This window comes from Kogia breviceps, chromosome 2 (assembly GCF_026419965.1).
Source record: "Kogia breviceps isolate mKogBre1 chromosome 2, mKogBre1 haplotype 1, whole genome shotgun sequence".
Classification (NCBI taxonomy): Eukaryota; Metazoa; Chordata; class Mammalia; order Artiodactyla; family Physeteridae; genus Kogia; species Kogia breviceps.
In genome coordinates, this window is record NC_081311.1 from 168328411 (window position 1) to 168352157 (window position 23747).

Sequence of the window (23747 nt, forward strand, 5' to 3'; positions counted from 1 at the left end):
TTCTGTTCTTTTCCAGAATTTATGTGGCAACTCCTATGTTTATTCTCCTAGAATAATTTTGGGAATCATTTTATTAAGTTGTAAATATTCTATTGGAATATTTGGGGATTGTACTGAATTTACACTCTACTGATTTAATAATCTAGGAGAAATGGCATTTTTGCAACGTTCATTCTTCTCATCTAAAAAAAAAATTTCTCGACTACAATCCTGCAGCCTGTGGAACAAAAACCACATTCACAGAAAGACAGACAAGATGCAAAAGCAGAAGGCTATGTACCAGATGAAGGAACAAGATAAAACCCCAGAAAAACAACTAAATGAACTGGAGATAGGCAACCTTCCAGAAAAAGAATACAGACTAATGATAGTGAAGATGATCCAGGACCTCGGAAAAAGAATTGAGGCAAAGATCGAGAAGATGCAAAAAATGTTTAACAAAGACCTAGAAGAATTCAAGAACAAACAAATAGAGATGAACAATACAATAACTGAAATGAAAACCACACTAGAAGGAATCAATAGCAGAATAACTGAGGCAGAAGAATGGATAAGTGACCTGGAAGACAGAATGGTGGAATTCACTGCCATGGAACAGAATAAAGAAAAAAGAATGAAAAGAAATGAAGACAGCCTAAGAGACCTCTGGGACAACATTAAACGCAACAACATTCACATTAGAGGGGTCCCAGAAGGAGAAGAGAGAGAGAAAGGACCAGAGAAAATATTTGAAGAGATTATAGTTGAAAACATCCCTATCATGGGAAAGGAAATAGCCACCCAAGTCCAGGAAGTGCAGAGAGTCCCATAAAGGATAAACCCAAGGAGAAACACACTGAGACACATAGTAATCAAATTGGCAAGAATTAAAGACAAAGAAAAATTATTAAAAGCAGCAAGGGAAAAACAACAAATAACATACAAGGGAACTCCAATAAGGTTAACAGCTAATTTCTCAGCAGAAACTCTACAAGCTAGAAGGGAGTGGCATGATATACTTAAAGTGATGAAAGGGAAGAAGCTACAACTAAGATTACTCTACATGGCAACAAACTCATTCAGATTCGATGGAGAAATCAAGAACTTTACAGACAAGCAAAAGCTAAGAGAATTCAGCACCACCACACCAGCTCTACAACAAAAGCTAAAGGAACTTCTCTAAGTGGGAAACACAAGAGAAGAAAAGGACCTACAAAAACAAATCCAAAGCAATTAAGAAAATGGTCATAGGAACATAAATATCGATAATTACCCTAAACATAAATAGATTAAATGCTCCAACCAAAAGACACAGGCTTGCTGAATGGATACAAAAACAAGACCCATATACATGCCGTCTACAAGAGACCCACTTCAGAACTAGGGACACATTCAGAGTGAAAGTGAGGGGATGGAAAAAGATATTCCATACAAATGGAAATCAAAAGAAAGCTGAAGTAGCAAAACTCATATCAGATTAAATAGACTTTAAAATAAAGAATGTTACAAGAGACAAGGAAGGAAACTATATAATGATCAGGGGATCAATCCAAGAAGAAGATATAACAATTATATATGCACCCAACATAGGAGCACCTCAATACATAAGGCAACTGCTAACAGCTATAAAAGAGGAAATCGACAGTAACACAATAATAGTGGGGGACTTTAACAGCTCACTTACACCAATGGACAGATCATCCAGACAGAAAATTAATAAGGAAACACAAGCTTTAAATGACACAACAGACCAGATAGATTTAATTGATATTTATAGGAAATTCCATCCAAAAACAGCAGATTACACTTTCTTCTCAAGTGCGCACGGAACATTCTCCAGGATAGATCACATCTTGGGACACAAATCAAGCCTCGATAAGTTTAAGAAAATTGAAATCATTGAAGCATCTTTTCTGACCACAATGCTATGAGATTAGAAATCAATTAGAAGGAAAAAAACGTAAAAAACACAAACACATGGAGGCTAAACAATACATTACTAAATAACCAAGAGATCACTGAAGAAATCAAAGGGGAAATCAAAAACTACCTAGAGACAAATGACAACAAAAACACGATGATCCAAAACGTATGGGATGAAGCAAAAGCAGTTCTAAGAGGAAAGTTTATAGCAATACATGCCTACCTCAAGAAACAAGAAAAATCTCAAATAAACAATCTAAACTTACACCTAAAGGAACCAAAGAAACAAGAACAAACAAAACCCAAAGTTAGCAGAAGGAAAGAAATCATAAAGATCAGAGCAGAAATAAATGAAATAGAAACAAAGAAAACAATAGCAAAGATCAATAAAACTAAAAGCTGGTTCTTTTTTTTTTTTTTTTTTTTTTTTGCGGTATGCGGGCCTCTCACTGCTGTGGCCTCTCCCGTTGCGGAGCACAGGCTCCGGACACACAGGCTCAGCGGCCATGGCTCACGGGCTTAGTCGCTCCGCGGCATGTGGGATCTTCCCGGACCAGGGCACGAACCCGTGTCTCCTGCATCGGCAGGCGGACTCTCAACCACCGCGCCACCAGGGAAGCCCTAAAAGCTGGTTCTTTGAGCAGATAAACAAAATTGATAAACCATTAGCCAGACTCATCAAGAAAAAGAGGGAGAGGAGTCAAATCAATAATATTAGAAATGAAAAAGAAGTTACAACAGACACCTCAGAAATACAAAGCATCCTAAGAGACTACTACAAGCAAATCTATGCCAATAAAATGGACAACCTGGAAGAAATGGACAAATTCTTAGAAAGGTATAAACTTCCAAGGCTAAACCAGGAAGAAATAGAAAATATGAACAGACCAATCACAAGTAATGAAATTGAAACTGTGATTAAAAATCTTCCAACAAAAAAAAGTCCAGGTACAGATGGCTTCACAGGTGAATTCTATCAAACATTTAGAGAAGAGCTAACACCTATCCTTCTCAAACTCTTCCCAATAATTGCGGAGGAAGGAACACTCCCAAATTCATTGTATAGGCCACCATCGCCCCAATACCAAAACCAGACAAAGATACTACAAAAAAAGAAAATTACAGACCAATATCACTGATGAATAGAGATGCAAAAATCCTCAACAAAATACTAGCAAACAGAATCCAACAACACATTAAAAGGATCATACACCATGATCAAGTGGGATTTATCCCAGGGATGCAAGGATCCTTCAGTATATGCAAATCAATCAATGTGGTGATACACCATTATTAACAAGTTGAAGAAGAAAAACCATATGATCATCTCAATAGATGCAGAAAAAGCTTTTGACAAAATTCAGCACCCATCTATGATAAAAACTCTCCAGAAAGTGGGCATAGAGGGAACCTACCTCAACATAATAACGGCCATGGACGACAAACCCACAGCAAACATCATTCTCAATGGTGAAAAACTGAAAGCATTTCCTCTAAGATCAGGAAAAAGAGAAGGATGTCCACTCTCACCACTATTTTTCAACATAGTTTTGGAAGTCTTAGCCACAGCAATCAGAGAAGAAAAAGAAATAAAAGGATACAAATTGGAAAAGAAGAAGTAAAACAGTCACTGTTCGCAGATGACATGATACTATACATAGAGAATACTAAAAATGCCACCAGAAAACTACTAGAGCTAATCAATGAATTTGGTAAAGTTGCAGGTTACAAAATTAATGCACAGAAATCTCTTGCAATTCATATACACTAATGATGCAAAATCTGAAAGAGAAATTTAGGAAACACTCCCATTTACCATTGCAACAAAAAGAATAAAATACCTGGGAATAAACCTACCTAGAGAGACAAAAGACGTGTATGCAGAAAACTATAAGACACTGATGAAAGAAATTAAAGATGATACCAACAGATAGAGAGATATATCATGTTCTTGGATTGGAAGAATCAATATTGTGAAAATGACTATACTACCCAAAGCAATCTACAGATTCAATGCAATCCATATCAAATTACCAATGGCATTTTTTACGGAACTAGAACAAATCATCTCAAAATCTGTATGGAGACACAAAAGACCCCGAATAGCCAAAGCAGTCTTGAGGGAAAAAAACGGAGCTGGAGGAATCAGATTCGCTGACTTCAGACTATACTATAACACTACAGTCATCAAGACAATATGGTACTAGCACAAAAACAGAAACAGAGATCAATGGAACAAGATAGAAAGCCCAGAGACAAACCCACGCACCTCTGGTCAACTAATCTTTGACAAAGGAGGCAAAGATATACAATGGAGAAAAGACAGTCACTTCAATAAGTGGTGCTGGGAAAACTGGACAGCTACATGTAAAAGAATGAAATTAGAACACTCCCTAACACCATACACAAAAATAAACTCAAAATGGATTCAAGACCTAAATGTAAGACCAGACACTATAAACTCTTAAAGGAAAACACAGGAAGAACACTCTTTGACATAAATCACAGCAAGATCTTTTTTGATCCACCTCCTAGAGTAATGGAAATAAAAACAAAAATAAAGAAATGAGACCTAATGAAATTTCAAAGCTTTTGCACAGCAAAGGAAACCATAAGCAAAATAAAAAGACAACCCTCAGAATGGGAGAAAATATTCACAAATGAATCAACGGACAAATATTAATCTCCAAAATATATAAACAGCTCATGCAGCTCAATACTAAGGAAACAAACAACCCAAATCAAAAACGGCAGAAGACCTAAATAGACATTTCTCCAAAGAAGACATACAGATGGCCAAGAAGCACATGAAAAGCTGCTCAACATCACTAATTATTAGAGAAACACAAATCAAAACTACAATGAGGTATCACCTCACACCAGTTAGAATGGGCATCATCAGAAAATCTACAAACAAAAAATGCTGGAGGGGGGGTGGAGAAAAGGGAACCCTCTTGCACTGTTGGTGGGAATGTAAATTGATACAGCCACTATGGAGAACAGTATGGAGGTTCTTTACAAAACTAAAAATAGAATTACCATATGATCCAGCAATCCCACTACTGGGCATATACCCAGAGAAAATCATAATTCAAAAAGACACTTGCACCCCCATGTTCATTGCAGCACTGTTTACAATAGCCAGGTCATGGAAGCAACCTAAATGCCCATCGACAGACGAATGGATAAAGAAGATGTGGTACATATATACAATGGAATATTACTCAGCCATAAAAAGGAACGAAACTGAGTCATTTGTTGAGACGTGGATGGATCTAGAGTCTGTCATACAGAGTGAAGTAAGTCAGAAAGAGAAAAACAAATATCGTATACTAATGCATGTATGTGGAACCTACAAAATGGTACAGATGAACTGGTTTGCAGGGCAGAAATTGAGACACAGATGTAGAGAACAAACATATGGACACCAAGTGGGGAAAACCACGGTGGGGTGGGGATGGTGGAGTGCTGAATTGGGCGATTGGGATTGACATGTATATGCTGATGTGTATAAAATGGATGACTAATAAGAACCTGCGTATAAAATAATAAAATAAAATTCAAAAATTCAAAAAAAATAAAAATAAAATTTCTCTCTTTACTCCTATTTTCTTTTATAACTCAGAAGAGTTCTTGAATTTGTGTTATGTGGGGTCTACACTTTTCCTATTAACAATGTTCCTATTTCCTTAATACTTTTTTTGTAATTGTGAACAGCTTCTTTTTCCCCAAGTATGCTTTCTGCTTTACCTCATGTATAAAAGAAAGCTAGCAATTTTTATGCTTATTTTGTAACTTGCCACCTTCCTAATTTCTTATTTTTAAGCCTCTTTGATGATTCATCATGTTAATAATAATACAATTATCCTTTTCTTTCCTAATATTTATATTTATTTATATGAGCTATAATAGCTTTTTGGCTATCCTACTATGTGATAGTTAAAATAAAGCACTTAAAGGTTTTAGAATCTTTTATTCACTTTTCCTAAAAAGATAAAGGGACTGATGAAGAATCATTATATGAATATATTTAAGAATAAGTTTGAAAAACTACTTTCCTTCGGAGGGTTTATGCATATGGGCATGGTTTTAAATGATTCTGGAGGTCACTTTCAGGTCCCACAATTTTAAGAGAGAAATGCATTTTGGTTTCTTAGTGTCTTACTTATGGATTTTCTTCATCAGAAAACAGAAATTCACCAATACCCTAGAAAACTCAGTTCTATTTTCACATAAGAGCACGTTACAGAAAGTTTCTTTGTCAAGTAGGCCAATGTTGAATCCAAAGTCTACAGTCACGTGTGTGACTTTAGCCAAGTTACATAATTTCTCTAAACCTCCCTTTCCTCAACTGTAAAATGGAAATAATACAGTGCAATGTAAAACACTGAAAAGATCAAAAGAGATATGGGATTGTTGCCTGACACACAGCATATACTCCATAAATGATGGTCCTATCAAATCAGGTTGGCCTTCCATGAAATTAAGATCAGCTTTTAATAGTTTGCCTCCTACCTGGGATTTCGCAGTAAGTGCAAGAGAATGGTAACCACCTGCCTCCAGATGGATTACTTCTTTACCATCCAGACATTTTACACACAATGGTTGAAGCCTTAAAGAAAAACATACAAACACACATACAAATTCAAAGTAAGAAGTATTCTCAGCAAGAATCATGGCCTTTCTCAAATTACGGAGTAAGTGCTTTCAAGTAAAAGTAAATATTTCAAAAGAAAACATTAAAATAAAAATACTGGATGTATGTTCAATCTACTCCTAAATATAAATAATTTTGAATGGTTTTAACCTAATCTTTGTCTATTAATCACTAATTAACCACCATAGTTCAGAATCTGTTAAGAATCATAAAACAACTGAATGATTCATATGGCAGAGAATATACTTAGGACAATGAAATATAAGCAAAGAGGGGAGTTGTCATTTTTTTAACACATTAGTTGCTTTCACTCTGCTAGGAATAAAAGAGACATATTAACTGGCTGTTTTAGATAATCATTCTATTTACACACTTTCACAAATATCTATTGTTAATATCATAAGAGTTTCTCTTAAACAAAAGTTTTTCCGTGATGTACATGAATAGACATGGTTTATTACTATGGTTATAGTTATTCTGGCAGCAGCAGATAGACCTCTTTCAGGTAAAAAAAAAAAAAAAAAAAAAGTTGGTTGTTTTTTATAAGTTAAAAATTTGAACCATTCACATGTTCCAATGAAATACAATCTTATCCCAAACACCCCTTTCTATATTCTAAGATGAATATACATCAAAGAAGAGACGAAAAGATATACCATAGATACTTAAGTCCTTTATTGCTAGAAACAAATTCAAGACTAAGACTGATTGGGGGTGGGAGGTATTTGTTTTGTTTTTCTTATCAGAGTTAATGGTGTATAATAATCTAGAGCTAGAAGAAACCAGATTTCCTCTACGAGGAAATGGAGATTTGGAGACCTTCACAGGAGAGAAGTTATTTGTTTAAGCTAATTTCTAACAGTAAACACTGGCAGCACTCACCTAGGCAGAACATCACCATGCCCCAGCTGTCCTTCCTTCCCTTTCCCCCAGGTCCACACCTCTGTTCTCAGAGAAGGCAGGAGCGCATCCGCTTCTCCACTGTATGTAGGGGTCAGAACCACTGTCCGCGTTTTCACCCGTGCAGCTTTTCTCAAGAGCCTGGGGGAGACTGAAAACAAACCAGAGATATCATGAGGGAGTAGATGGGTGAGAAAAAAGGTACCACTTTAATGAACTGTTGATTTTCAAAGAAATACACTAACATGGTATTTGTGAAGCATATTCTACAGGTTTTCTGCAAAACTGGGAATTAAGTAGTTAATGAGTTTGGTAAACACTGCCTACTGCATTCTTTCGTCCCCCCTACCTGCCCTGTAGAGATTCACACACACACATTAGCATGCTAAAGGTGCTGAAAGGTCCTGCAATTAAAAGCCCTGTTTAAATCCGTTTAACCCTGCCCCACTTCCAAACATTTAGCCACAAAATCCTTTTCTGTATAACATTTGTTATATAGAATGTCTACGTGACACCCTATGGAACTGGTGTTCTAAAGAATAAGCTTAACAAAATACTACACTAAGGCTAACAAATATTTTTCCCATTTCAAAGCAGATTAAAAGTTAAGCCTTTCCAAATTAAGGTCTAAGTTCAAGCATACTATAAATATTGTTACAAAAGATTTATTTTAGATATAAAACTTTAAAGTTTCTACAGTGAGGAAATGGTTATGAATGGGAAGTACTAAAAAGACTGTATTTTGCTGCCTACTTTAAATTATTTTATAGAGACCTTAATATTTTTTTAAAAGAATGCTGACATATTTTAGAGTGTTCAAAATTGTAACAAAGGCATACAACACTGTGTAAATCTTGTACACCAATCTGGTGACAGGATATGTTTTGAAGAAAATCATCAAATGTCACTAGGTATAGACTTAAGTCACTTGGTCATTAAGTTGTGGGCCACAAAGAAAGTGATCATCCCCGGCTAAGATCACAATCTTTTCCGGTGAGTGTATCATCCATTTGTACATACAAAGACTCAAATATACCTACTTGAGGTTTCCTCAAAGATGTATTCTAGCTCATTTTAAAAGAGAGAGAAAAAGAGTACATGGAAAATTTTTCTAAAGATACTTTAAGTTTATTAAGTAAAATTTAACCTAAGGAAATAAGTCTTGTTAGTAGAATTGCATATTTCACATGGTCTAATGGCATGACAAAAATCAACATCCCACATTTGTGGTTCAAGACGATCTCAACTATTATATTTATACTGAAAATGCTAAAGGACATTTCAGAATAAGAACATTTTGGCCCAAGATTATCCTTCAGACTTAGCAGAATTCATGGGATACACACACACACACACACACACAATCAGGAGTAGGGATTTATTTGCACAGATGAATCTAGTGGCAATGAGAATCAGGAGGCAGGATAGCAAAAGTGCTCAATGGCACAAGAGAGAGCAGTAAGTAGAACAAGGGTAGGGAATAGGGACATAGCAGAAAAGGTAAGTTTTAGTCTAGTCTAGTATTCCTAACTTCCTAACCACTGGTTTATACCATTTTGTGCGAAGCTCTAAACTATAGCCCATGGGTCAAATATAGTCCACTGCCTGTTTTTGTAAATAAAGATTTATTGGAATATAGCTCATTTATTTATGTATTGTCTATGACTTCTTTTAAGCAAAGTCAAGTAGTTGTAACAGAGGCTGTATGGCCTACAATCACAAAATATTTCTCTTTAGCTCTTTATAGAGAAAGTTTGCCAGGAACTCCCTGGTAGTTCAGTAGTTAGGACTCCGTGCTTTCACTGCCAAGGGCACAGGTTCAATCGCTGGTCAGGGCAAAAAAAAAAAAAAAAAGAGAGAGAGAGAAAGTTTGCCAACCCCTGGTTGATCTAATCCAATAGTTCTTGAACTTCAATGTGCATGCCAATCACCCTGGGATCTTGTTATAATGTATATTCTGATTCACTAAGTTTGGTATGCAGCCTGAAATCCTGCATTTCTAACAAACTGCCAGATGCTGTTGATGTTGCTGGTCTGCAGGCCACCTTGAGAAGCAAAAGTCTAGATGACTGAGACTCCTGAACTGAGTGAGAAATGTAGAAGAAACAACTGTGCAATATTCTCAGAAGTTGATTGCTAATGGTTTCAGAAAATGAAGCTTTCTCTTATTGAAGCTTAAAATCATCTTCACTTTCAGGGCGTAAGTAGATTAACTCCTCATTTACCCAATGATCACATCTGCTACTTCATCAATCTGGAGTCCAGGCCCATTCAGGAAATAAGGAGGCTGCTGCTACATTCCAGAACAATCAAATAAGACTCAAAGCAAGGTTCATAAGCAGAAGCAGGTATTATGAAAAAGTGAGGGTCTAAAATTATTTCTAAAGCAGAGAAACATGTAGCTTTTAAAAAGCTATTTAATTAAATCAATTTTGACATTTGAATATGTTAGGAAAGAGAATTTATTATTACATAGCATGTGATGTCAGGAGCATCTTGGATTCACCAAAAGTCAACTCACAAAAGCTGGTTATTTCCTTACCTTGTGACAACAATCCAGGGAGAGAGAGTCTTCGGCTGCCTCCCTCTGATTCTTCTTCTCTGATATCCACAAGACTTGAACTCTTCTTTCCTTGCATTGATTCCTGTTTAACCTGTTCTTCTCTGCTATCTTTCAGACCTTCTGGGCCTATGGGACTACTGCCTGCCTGAGCTCCAGGTTCACAAGGGGCTGTACTATAGAAGTTCATAACTTTCTTAAGAGACAACGTCCCAGCTTCATATGTAGCAGCCACTCTCACACCAACAGCAGATGCACAAGAGACCACTAGGCTGTTCAGGGCTGAAGTGCTTGTGGTTGCTGGGCTGTGAAGATTAGGAATCGCTTCTGCTACAAGAGGCTAAAATATACACACATAAAAAAGTATATAAAAATACAATCCCGTATACAACAAGCAATCAATAAAAAGAAAGTGTAACATCTATCACTATTAGCAAATACAAGAATCTAAAACAACAAGGGGTCTCTTCATCTCCAACCAAAGGTATCCCTTCTTGATCACAGATTTAACATATTAGATGGAAATGAGTACTTAAAATACAGCTCCTTATCAAAAGTACTTCCTTTTGTTTGAGTGGTGTTTTATCATGGTATTTAAAAATAGGTCCCAGCTGCTTTTATAAAATAAACACAGTAGAAGGGAGAGGGGAGGTAACGTATGGAAAACATCACCTATATGAGGTAATAGCCCTGGATAGAAGGTTGAAAAAATGCAAGTTTTATTATTGATCACTACTAGGAAAAATTACACAGATTTTTATTAAGAAATAATGAGAAAAAAATCACATTTTAAGAAGAAAAGACTTTTCCTAAAATGTTTTATGAACACAAATTTATATAAGGCATACAGATGCAGAAAAATAAGTTATACCTCTAAGCTATCCGCCCCCAAACTATGTTCTGAAATTTCTGTCCTCCTACTGTCTCATCAAGAGTTGTTTTCCATGACCCAGGGGCAAGGTAAATTGAAAGATTACCTTTGCTCTCGCTACCATAGAGCAATGTTGTAGGTTAATCATTAAACATTTGGATCCAAGATTCTTAGTGTTATTCACAGATGTATTAGAAAGCCAACTAAAGTTTTCTGATATCTTAGTGAAAAATCAGTTAAAACTTACTCTGAGCTGTCAAGCACCACTGTTTACTAAAAAAGAAAGTCACTAGATATACCTACTAATGCACGAAAAAGCTTTTGGCTCACGAGCATAGGTCACAATGAAAATTTTGTTTCCTATGCTACCCAAAGATCCCAAGAGGTGGGATGGTGTGTGTGTGTGTGTGTGTGTGTGTGTGTGTATCTTAATTTGTCCTGAATTGCTGTGTGTGTGTGTGTGTGTGTGTGTGTGTGGGTATCTTAATTTGTCCTGAATTGCCCTGCACAGTGCCTGACATGTAGTAGGCACTCAATACATTTTGTTCAATTAAATACTAAATTCAACAAAATGTGAGTCTTTAATTAAAATATCCAACAAATAAACAAATATACCATATAAAAAAAGATAAATACAAAGCCTATTACTTCCTTGGTGACACAATTCTCATGATAACTTGTTCAGAAAAACTGGTGTCACTATTTCCACCATCTATTTACAAAAGCTCATAACAGAAACAGTGATGGTATTTAGGGGTGACTAATTTAGGGAGTTCTTACCATTAGGTGGAGGAAAGTAAAAAAAAACTCTACCTTATATAAACTTTAAACTTTGTTCTAACTGGCTCCTCTACTTAATTATATTTAACAATTCATAAAATAAGTAAATAAATAAAACAAAAACACATGCCCAGCAATTTTGATGGAAGACATAATTTCAGGAGTTCCAATCAACCAATAGCAAAATGCAATAATGATATATATGCTTCATTGCCAAATACTTTGGTTTATTTCACAAACGTGAGATATTCTTTCAATTACATCTGGCCAGAAGAAAAAAACTTGTCCTAAGCCACATAAATTTCTAATGGTTAGCTGTATGATTGAGACACTATTTACAAAGATGGAATTACACTTAGTTACACACACACTGGCAAAACTAGCATAGGTAACCAAAACTTTAAATGTTTAACCAAACAGGTCCAAAGGAAAGTGCAATTTCAATGATGATAATCTATTATTCAAATAAACAGTATACAATAAACTTTTAACTACAACTTTAATAAATCAGAGAAATGACTTTTGGAAAGTCAAAATCTAACTTTTTTATAAGCATGTACAAGTCCTGTTAAATTATTACTTTTGCTTTGTTTAGATTTTTCTTTATCCAAATAGCTTCTTAATAAAAAATTTTTAAAAAATCAAACATCTACAAGGTTCGGTGAGTAGACTGTGAAATAAAAACTGTTTCTAAAAACACCTCTAAGCCACGTTCCCATTCTGAACCAGTAAACAACAGTGATGAAGAATCCAGAGGCTATGTGGTTTCAAAAACCTGAAAGCAACGCCACAAGGCAGCTCTTTTATGATTAGTTGTTTTTTTTTTTGAGTCTTAACCACTGGACCACCAAGGAAGTCCCTAGGATTATATGTTTTTGTTTAGATTTGTTTTCTTAGAGTTTTGGAAAAGCAAAAGCAAAAGGCTTCCACTAAGAGTAAAAAAACAAGTATCCTTTAGAACAATTTGTTTTAAGTAGGGAGACACAGCTTACTACATGCCCCTGGTAAATAGCTTTTCTCCACTTACTACAAGTTTTCAAAGTGAAAGTAGTTTAAACGAGATGAAGAGAATATAAAACCCTCTGCCCAGTGATGCCCAGTAAGGCCCACTGGTATAACTGAAAAGAATTCGAACAATATGTAATGCCAGTCAGTTTCAAGTCTGCCTATAATCAAGGGATCTGCCACACAGCAACCTTCTCTGATAAAGACGGAAAGGATTTTTCTCAATAGTATCTGAAGAGTGCTACAAATACAGATAAGAGAATTCTTTGTGAACATATAGTCATGTTAGATTAAACTCTTAAGGGGCCCATCTTAGCCATGGAGGAGAAAGTACTTGGGAAAAAAAAAATGGGATTTTTCTACTTACAAAAGAATCCCAGAATAACATCTTTCAACATCATAAATAAAGGGCCAGAATTTGAACATGAAGAGTAATTTTGAATTAATCCAGGGTTTTCCTTATCTAGGCTTGCATGATAAGACAGACTAACAGTCAAACTCGAAAAATAAAAAATGGTACCAACCCTTAGGTACTTTAAAGTTTCTCAAGAAAACTCATATGGTTCAACTTTATATTATAAAATTTAGCAGGTACCTGAGATGGCACTGGTTTTTCACCATTCTCTGAGTTCTCTCTTACTGAATGATCTGACAGTTTCTGCACGTATTCATTTACTGCCTGAGTGTCAGGGTACGATGGTATACTTCTTGCAGAAGAAATTTCAGATGTTCCCATGACAGCTTGTGGGGAGGAAATGGTCTCAACACTTGTGGTCTGAACATTTCCAACATTCAGTTCCGTAGCAGCAGGCAGCTCATTTTGTACGAAGGTGTTCTCAAACACTTCTCCCTGGCCATCAAGGGTTTCAGTGGAGGGGCTGATGGCAGTGCTGGCCTGTTTTTCTGACTGGGATTCTGACAGTGTCATGCCTAATGGACAGCAATGGCTGTCTGATATAATCACATGGTCTTCTTTGTCAGTCATTGTAATTAACAGCTGGCTGCACTGGTTACATCTTTCTGGCACTGGCTTCAGATCCTGGGAAGGGAGGCACTGCACCAGGGCTAAGCTGTGGAACGCACCACAGGCCACTTGTAGCACTACTCGCCCAGCAAGATGTTCCACCTTTTGTGGCTTTGTCACTGGGAAGGTAGTGGTAATGAGACCCAACTGACAACCGGTACCCCATGCCCAAATCTCTCTGCTTAGGGACAACGCCAGAGTGTGCTCCTCGCCACATGCCAGCTGCAAGATCCTGACCACTAACAAAGGACTGGTCTCGGAATCAGAAATGCTGACAGGATTTGGTTCCGGAACATACTGCTGGTTAGCTACCGCACACTGGCCAGCAGAGTTCTCCCCCCACATGTACACTACGCCACTTTCTGTCACTGCTCCGGTGTGGAAACTCCCTGTTGCCACAGTAACGACATACTGCCCAACCAGCACCTCTTCTAGAATGGGGCTACTCGGACAAATCTCTGCTGGTTCACTTCTCCAGGGGAGAGTCCCAAAGCTGTAGACCTCACCATCTGAAGGTTTAAAAAAAAAAAAAAAAAAGGAGTTAGTGAATTCACTAGAAATTTTATCAGCTAACTTTTAGTCCCCTCTAGGTTTAACAAAATAGAATTTTTTTTTTAATTTTCAAAAGCACAGTTGTAGAAATTTGGTTGAAGCAGTTAGCATTCCACACTTATGAATCTTTTAACAAATAACATCTTTTAACATTCTGAAATATAGTGACAATTTCTACAAACTGCAGGAGACTACTTCAAATGAAGGGTATTGCTCCTCTCCTTCAGCCTTATCCTACAAACTCCTAGCATCGATCCGTTACTAATGGCTATCATTGCAGGCTATTACAGGAGCAGATTCCAAGAGTTCAAAGACAAAATAATGATCATGACATGATCAAATAAAATAAGCAGAAGATAAAACAGACACATTCGCTAATATCTACAACATTCACTACTACTGAATAAGTCAGAGCAGCAAAAAATTATGCAATGACATAAAAATATTAGAGATTCACTTTGGCCAGAACTATGAAATTAGCTTTATACCTCCAGGTTGGACTGAGAGCACCAATGTTAACATGATGTTGTGTACCATACTACGTATAATTTTTAAATGTTATTTATAATATATGTTGTGTACTAGATAGCCTTCCTGAGGTGTCATTCGTTTAAAAAGCAAATCACAACAAAACAAAGAAAAAAACAAATGAAGCCATGACTGGCTAGCTTTAGAATTAAAAGGGAAGGCACCAGTGAGTTGGGTACATGAATGATGGTAACCTATTTGTGTTCACGTGTGCTACAAAGTCATAGTTTTACTGCAGGTATTGGGGAAATTTGGGGGTATGTGCAAATGATTTATGCTAGCTAAAAAACTCAAATGGAACAAAGACTTGGCCATGGGTTTTGAAAAATATTAAACAAAGCCCACCATCCTTTCTTTCCTATGTGACCAGAGGGTCACCCATTTTTTTTTAATTAATGAAAATAGGTACTATTTTTCCTCCACAAAGCAGTAATTGAGTTGCTGATGAAAAAAAGGTATACTTTATCTTTGGCCTATTACACATGGCAGATACACTTATATACGCAAATAAAATCACTACAACATCTATGTCAGGAAAAACACAATAGTGCCTAGAGGGAAGATCAGCTTTTATTAGAGAATTTCTAATTTGGATAGAGTACTGAGAAAATAAGCTCACTGGTTAAGATCTTTTAAACTTTTCTTCCCAAGTGATATAACACACTTGCAACAGTTCACCACCACTTTCAATTGGTATTATATTCCATTAGAGTAACAGTCTCTCCAGAGCAAATTGCAGAGAAGTGAATATTTAGACATCATTTTTTTAACCTGGAATACCTCAAAAATAGTGAGTCAATGAGGTGTCCTCATTGAATTATGAGCTAATGGTTAAATTGAATAGAGACAAAGCTTGAAAATTTCTAGTATTCAATCAGTACCATTTCCTCACTTAGAAAAGAAAGTACCCGAGATCTCTGTGCCATTTCAAGCTACATATTTGTGTGAGCTGAGATTTTTTGTTACTTTGACACTTAAACCAGAACACTGCTTAAACATGAACATAAGTTATTTACATTTTTTTTTTTAAGTTTTCCCTCAGTTTTCCCAGGCTTTTAGGTTTGATTCTATATGTTTAAAGATATCATGCTCATGAAGGATTCCTAAATATCTTACTGAGGGGCTAATAAAATGACAGTAACAGAAATCTACTTATATATGCTTGAGAACTACAGATTTTGAAGCCCATAGGGCAGGTACTGGATATAGTTCATATTTGAAAAATAAGGCTTTCTCCAAATTCTGGCCTAATACAATAATAATAATAGTATTATGTATTACTATAATAAAAGTGACATAATAATAAAGAAATTAGAAAGAAATCCATGTTTGCCCCCAAAAACCACCATGGTCAGATTTAAGTTTTGTTTCCTAGAATCTGTCTTCCCTTAGTTCCTACAAGGAAAATACCAAAGCATTGTTAAATACTTAATAAATACTTACAGAGTAGAAATTTATAAATTAGTGAAGCTGATGGCAGTCCTGACCCAGATCAAATTTTCCATGACTTGGTAAACTGCCATCAAAATTAAAGGCAGCTCTCTATATAAATTATAGCCTATGTTTCTGATTAAAGATTTGTAGATTTTATTATATGTTCTTATGAGCTGCTATTTATGCCTGAGAAAAACAGTACTGAGACAGTACAGCCAAGAGATTTTAAAAGCAAATTTTGAAATTAGACTCTCTGGGTTCCTATCCTAACGCTGACCCTTTAAATAGTCGTGTGTGCTTGGGAAAACAATTTAACCTCCCTGACCTTCAGCTTCCTCATCTGTGAAGTGGGGATAATAACAGCAGCTACCTCATAAGGTAGTTGTGAGGACTCAACGAGATAATACATATAAAGTGCTTAGTGCAGTCATTAGCTATTATTAGCATTATTATTCTGATACATTTAATGAACAAAGGTATAGTAAAAGGGCCTCTGAATACGTAATCTTTTTAAAAATCTAATTTTTCCTGTACTTATCACTACTAAAATTTTTAAACTATAATTCTCCCTTTTATTCTAGTTATGGTATATCTTAAATATAAGAACTAATCTGATTTCTGATAAAGGGAGTAAGAACATATTTTGAAAACAAAAAAAGCCTAAGTTCCAGCAAAGTTCACTCAGAATCCCTCGTACCCAGTAACTCTCAGCTGCTCCTACACGCTCCGACACTGGTCAGAGTCTCAGTTACTGTTGGCTAAGCCGTTCTTTTCAATACCTTCAGTCAGAAGAACTCCATGTTTCACTCCAAGGGCCGCATGAAGAACAGTCTTTCCTCCCCAGCCTGGCAATCTCTCTGGTGTTACAGAATGGGAGCCTGCCTGCCACACATGGACCAGGCCTCTTTCTTTGGATCCTTCAGCTTCTGTTGAGCTACAAACATCGAGAAAAATAGCTTAAAAATAGCTTGTTCCTCCAGTTCAGAACTGTATCTTTTGTCCTTCATACTGTCATGAGATTTATACCTTTTACCAGTACATGGGTGACTGAGTCAGATAGTTTAGCACCTATTTTATGGCGTGGTTATGACACAGGAGCAGAGGTAAAATTACTATTTATATAAATGATTTGAGGATAAACCCACAAATTACTTATCTCTATCTAAGAAGCAAACAAAACCTGGGCTATTTTTTGAAGTTTTCTGATTTAAAATTTCAAGATTCTTACTTCTCAGTACATTAACTCCTTGTTTAGATGTTAAAGTTATAACATGTCCCAAGTTGGAGTCTTATTTTAAATTTTTAGTTTTTAATTTGGTATTTAAAAAAAAAGTATTTGATGAGAAAGACAGAAGGAATAGGGATCCATATTTCCCTTTATACCAAGTTTAAGCTCTATAATTCCTATTTAAATTTTTAAGAATTAAATTTATAACAGGTACCAGTAAAATCCTTCATGCTTTACTCACGTTCTAGCCAAAGAATTCTATCCATCTGATAACCCTAGTTCAAAGAACATAAAACACAGCTGCATAACAATGACCGTATCCCAACTGCATCCCTTTCCAAGAAAAGGCCACATTAACATATTTTGGGTTTCCCTTTATATAAAATTTTCCTTTGTATCGCCATTGATGGGGAATTTATTTTCATATTCTTTTTTCTAGAACACTGATGCCAATATTTTAATGAGACACAGAAACTTTTTTTGTGGTTTTCTTTATTTTATAATACCTAGGATTTTCTCTACTTTTGTTAAATAATATTCCTCTGAACTGTAATTAGGCATAACCAAGATTTATGAAAGGAAAGCCACAAAGCTAATCCTCCTTTCAAAATATCATTCATGGCGCCAAGTTCTCTAAGGATAGAATTACAATTAATAAGGCTACTTTTGAAAACCTGAAATTATGTGTGACAAAAAAAATGGTTCAAAAGCTTTAAAATGGTGAAGACATTTTGTGCCTTTTATAAGCATGAGAAAGGAACTAGCAACAAAGTGTACCACTAACAAGCTTTATTGTAATTATCTTTCTCTCTTTACCAATCAACACAAATGTCACTATTCCTACTTAATAGCCATCAACAAGAAAATTAAACTGAAGAGAAGCTACACATAAGTGGAACTGTCTGTTGTGTTTTCCTAGAAGGGTAGAGGAAAAGGAAAAAATGATTTTACCTTTTCTTCTTTGAGTCCATCGGTCAGTGGGAGCACTCCATCACCAAATCATTCCCTCCTTGCAAAAGGTATATAAAACCCTAAATGGCGAAACACAGGTAAGAGCAGTGAAAGAGCACTTTGCTGTTTTATCTGTCAGATTTTAAAGAAAGAAGAAAAAAGGCAGCTCTCCAACAAGTGCACATTCACTGGGCAATAAATACACAGCAAAACTATTTAAACTATTTCATATCCCGCCTGCCAAAGTCGAATCTCTAGACTGAGCCTGCCCACTGAGCTTATAAAAATGCCTGTTGATCGTCAAATGTAACATCAAAGTGAGAAGACTACCCACAACCTAGCTGTACTTTGTCAGGCAACAGATTTTTTTCTTTTGTTTTTTATTATAAATAAGTTCAATCTGAAAACTCAATGTGTTAAGTATTCATTACACACAGATTAAGGCTATTTTTTAAATGCTGCTGGGACATATGAACACTTAAATACCAATTAAGTAAACAAGAATTTCTTGGGGGCTTCCCTGGTGGCGCAGTGGTTAAGAATCCGCCTGCCAATGCAGGGGACACAGGTTCGAGCCCTGGTCCCCGAAGATCCCACATGCTGTGGAAAAACTAAGCCCGTGCACCACAACTACTGAGCCTGCGCTCTAGAGCCAGCAAGCCACAACTATTGAAGCCCGCGTGCCTAGAGCTTGTGCTCCGCAACAAGAGACGCCACCTAATGGGAAGCCTGTGCAGTGAAGAGGAACCCCCCTCACCGCAACTAGGGAAGCCTGCGTGCAGCAGCGAAGATCTAACACAGCCAAAAATAAATAAATTAAATAAATAAATTTTTTTTAAAAAAGAATTTCTGCAATCTCTCCAGTAATGTATCAGATTCAAACAGTTTTAATTTCATTTTCCAGTAATGCACACACACAAAATTACATCATTAAAACAAAGTTTTCCATGTATTGGAACTAGCAGTGTTTTCCCCAAATCAACCTCAATTCAAAACCATAATCCAAAGGGCTGGAAGAAAGAAGTTTTGAATTTAAAATATCTATTTTTAAATCTACCATTTAATAGAAAAGAGCTATATGAAAATAACAGTACAAATATCATGACCTATCATTTCAGAAACTCAATGTTTAATAAAGTAAGAGCTAGAAATATTGACAGGCAGACAGAAACGCTCAATGCATTTCAACTAAGAAATTCACATTTTTAAGGGCAACAAAACTCATGAAAATAAGAGCAACGGGGTTTTAGATGTGTGAATGATAAAAATACTGGGGCCAAATTCATTATTTTTCTGCAAAAGGGTATGGCATCGTCACTGTGCTTTGAAAAGAGCCCACACCGGCAGGAGCGATGTAAGACCATCTGTTTACTCCAGGTTGCCTGTGAATTCTTACAGTTTCCCATCTGTATATCTGGAGGAAATTACTCTCTACCTAATGCTTATTTTAGAAAGATTTTGACTCATTCAAAGTTGGATGAAGGGTACATGTAAATGAAAGATATATCTGAACAGATTTAATAAATGCTATTCATTTAATAAATATGATTACTAAGTGGTACTATGCTTTGTGTGTGATAGTAATTAACTTTTAGTAAAATGTACAGTTCACAGCATACAGAAAAGTTCTGAGGCCAGGTCTAACCTATGCTCATCTAAGAGAGATCAGGGAGTAACTGGTCCCTTGATAAAAGTTAAACAATGCCCGGAGGGAAACCAGAGAACTGCTCTGGGAGGGTGTGGGAGAGTGCACAAGTACACTTCATGCAACTGATTCACTGTTTGTAAACCAAATTGTGTCCTACTCCTTGTCAATCAAAACTGTTGAGAATCGGTAAAATGAATAAAGGAGCTGACCTTTCCTCACTTTTGGTGTCATATTTTTGAATACAGTGTTTTCTTAAAGTGGGTTACTCCTTATGCCACATGATTTCTAACCAACGTTCATTTTTTCAAATCCAAATGGAATTAAAACTCTACAAACTGTCTTGCAACTTTGTCACTTACTATATACTGTAGGAAGGATAATGATTCTCAAGATACCCATGTCCTGGTGCCCAGAACCTGTGACTATGTTAGGTTACATGGCAAAGGGGAAGTAAAGCTGCTAATCAGCTTGTTTAAGTTGGGAAGATTATCCTGGTTATCCAGATGGACTCAGCATAATCACAGAGTCCTTACAAGTGGAAGAGACAACAAGCCTCTTAGATAGCCGCATCCACCACAGGGCAGACAGCAGAAGCAAGAAGAACTACAATCCTGCAGCCTGTGGAATAAACACCACATTCACAGAAAGACAGACAAGATGAAAAGGCAGAGGGCTATGTACCAGATGAAGGAACAAGATAAAACCCCAGAAAAACAACTAAATGAAGTGGAGATAGGCAACCTTCCAGAAAAAGAATTCAGAATAATGATGGTGAAGATGATCCAGGACCTCGGAAAAAGAATGGAGGTAAAGATCTAGAAGATGCAAGAAATGTTTAACAAAGGCCTAGAAGAATTAAAGAACAAACATAGATGAACAATACAATAATTGAAATGAAAACTACGCTAGAAGGAATCAATAGCAGAATAACTGAGGCAGAAGAACGGATAAGTAACCTGGAAGACAGAATGGTGGAACTCACTGACATGGAACAGAATAAAGAAAAAAGAATGAAAAGAAATGAAGACAGCCTAAGAGACCTCTGGGACAACATTAAACACAACAACATTCGCATTATAGGGGTCCCAGAAGGAGAAGAGAGAGAGAAAGGACCCGAGAAAATATCTGAAGAGATTATAGTTGAAAACTTCCCTAACATGGGAAAGGAAATAGCCTCCCAAGTCCAGGAAGTGCAGAGAGTCCCATAAAGGATAAACCCAAGGAGAAACATGCTGAGACACATAGTAATCAAATTGGCAAAAACTGAAGACAAAGAAAAATTGTTGAAAGCAGCAAGGGAAAAACGACAAATAACATGCAAGGGAACTCCAATAAGGTTAACAGCTGACTTCTCAGCAGAAACTCTACAAGCCAGAAGGGAGTGGCATGATACACTTAAAGTGATGAAAGGGAAGAAACTACAACCACGATTACTCTACCCCACAAGGATCTCATTTAGATTCAATGGAGAAATCAAAAGCTTTACAGACAAGCAAAAGCTAAGAGAACTGAGCACCACCAAACTAGCTCTACAACAAATCGCTAAAGGAACTTCTCTAAGTGAGAAACACAAGAGAAGAAAAGGAACTACAAAAATAAACCCAGGGCAATTAAGAAAATGGTCATAGGAACATACATATCGATAATTACCTTAAAAGTGAAAGCATTAAATGCTCAAAAGACACAGGCTTGCTGAATGGATACAAAAGCAAGACCCATATATATGCTGTCTACAAGATACCCACTTCAGACCTAGGGACACATACAGACTGAAAGTGAGGGGATGGAAAAACATATTCCATGCAAATGGAAATCAAAAGAAAGCTGGAGTAGCAATACTCATATCAGATAAAATGGACTTTAAAATAAAGAATGTTACAAGGGACAAGGAAGGACACTACATAATGATCAAGGGATCAATCCAAGAAGATATAACAATTATAAATATATATGCACCCAACATAGGAGCACCTCAGTACATAAGGCAACTGCTAACAGCTATAAAAGAGGAAATCGACAGTAACACAATAATAGTGGGGAACTTTAACAGCTCACTTACACCAATGGACAGATCATCCAGACAGAAAATTAATAAGGAAACACAAGCTTTAAATGACACAACAGACCAGATAGATTTAATTGATATTTATAGGAAATTCCATCCAAAAACAGCAGATTACACTTTCTTCTCAAGTGCGCACGGAACATTCTCCAGGATAGATCACATCTTGGGTCACAAATCAAGCCTCAGTAAATTTAAGAAAATTGAAATCATATCAAGCATCTTTTCTGACCACAACTCTATGAGATTAGAAATCAACTACAGGGAAAAGAACGTAAAAAACACAAACACATGGAGGCTAAACAATACGTTACTAAATAATAATACCTGTAGACAGACTAGGTCTATATAAATCAACAAGTTCCTACCCTTTAGGAGTTTACATAGAGTATGTTCTATCTTTCTGACTAGAATGATGGCTCTAAGTAGACAGTGCCCTCAAGGCATAAGAAAGCTAACTTAACACTAGTAAAGCTGGGCCCTTCTACTCTTAGTCTCCTGTCTCATTTATTGGTTTAAAATAAGTGTATTGATTAAAATAGTGAAATAATAGCAATAATTATAGTTACAAGATAATTATATATACAATAATTATAGTTACAAGAGTAATGATGTTACTATTTAGATTATTATTACTTATTACATTAAGATAGGAAGACAATAAAAATAATAATAAAGGAGCAAACTGTATCATAATGCCTTGAAAAGAACTTGGACATAGAGTGAATCTGACATAAAATTACTACAGATTTCATGCAGTCATTTACACTTTCTCTTTAAAGTTTGAGTTAGTTGTGTTTTATTACAATATACCAAACCAAAGTTTATACTGTGAATGCAGTAAACAATAATTGAAGACCCTGTGGAATTTTATACATGGTAAATGCTTAATAAATATTTGCTTGTAGAGGCTCAGTCTATGTTTACACATGGATTAAGGCAACTTTTGACTCAAACACCTGATTTACAACTAATCTGTACACCAACAAGTGCTACTTCCTGGATATCCTGCCACTCTAGCCTTTACCCACCACCATCAAAGGTTGAGGAACACTCACCTTGCACCTAAAGCTTGACAAACCAACCACCATCAAAGGTGGAGGCCACTTCAAATCCTTGCCCTCTCAGCCTGAAATGCTGCACTGGAGACATTGCCTAATACCACTATGGGAGCTGACCAACCCCTTCAATCCGGACCCAGAGTTCAGGAGTTCAGTAAATTAATGCGTTAAATAAAGTCAGTAGGCTGGCCTAGAGAGTACTTATTATTTATAATGTTCTTACTAATGGGATAATGCACTTAAGTCATTGATTCAAAATATATTATAAACTCCTGGAGGTCAGAAACCATGACTTATTCATTGGTACATTCTTGTACCCATGGTAACCACTAGGTATAAGCTGGCTACACATAAGTGAGTCCTCAGTGGAAGACAACCCTCGATCTCAAGTTCCAGTCCACGGACTTCCAAATGATTAGAAGGTTTCCATGCCTGTTATAAAAGTCAATGTCTGACATGAAAGGAAAGTGGCTTCTCATAATAGAAACTCTCATACATAATTTGCTAATGGTTACTTCCTAACAAGGAAGATGCTTTTATTTCATGTCACTTCACAGATGTTAGACAACCTAGGAAAGAACAGT

The 23747-nt window shown here is 36.3% G+C and overlaps 1 protein-coding gene across 7 annotated transcripts in view; it reads right to left on the reverse strand.

The window, feature by feature from the left end:
* ALS2 (alsin Rho guanine nucleotide exchange factor ALS2) overlaps window positions 1-23747 on the reverse strand; it is an 81194-nt gene that overhangs the window by 52003 nt on the left and 5444 nt on the right. For all 7 annotated transcript variants that reach the window (XM_059053357.2, XM_067026573.1, XM_067026570.1 and 4 more), the window contains exons 2-7: window positions 18393-18472; window positions 16993-17147; window positions 13271-14208; window positions 10002-10359; window positions 7442-7610; window positions 6418-6514 (exon numbers count right to left, since the gene is read on the reverse strand). In XM_059053357.2, the coding sequence (XP_058909340.1) occupies window positions 6418-6514; window positions 7442-7610; window positions 10002-10359; window positions 13271-14208; window positions 16993-17147; window positions 18393-18412 (1737 nt within the window). In that variant the 5' untranslated portion in view covers window positions 18413-18472. The remainder of the gene's footprint in view (window positions 1-6417; window positions 6515-7441; window positions 7611-10001; window positions 10360-13270; window positions 14209-16992; window positions 17148-18392; window positions 18473-23747) is intronic.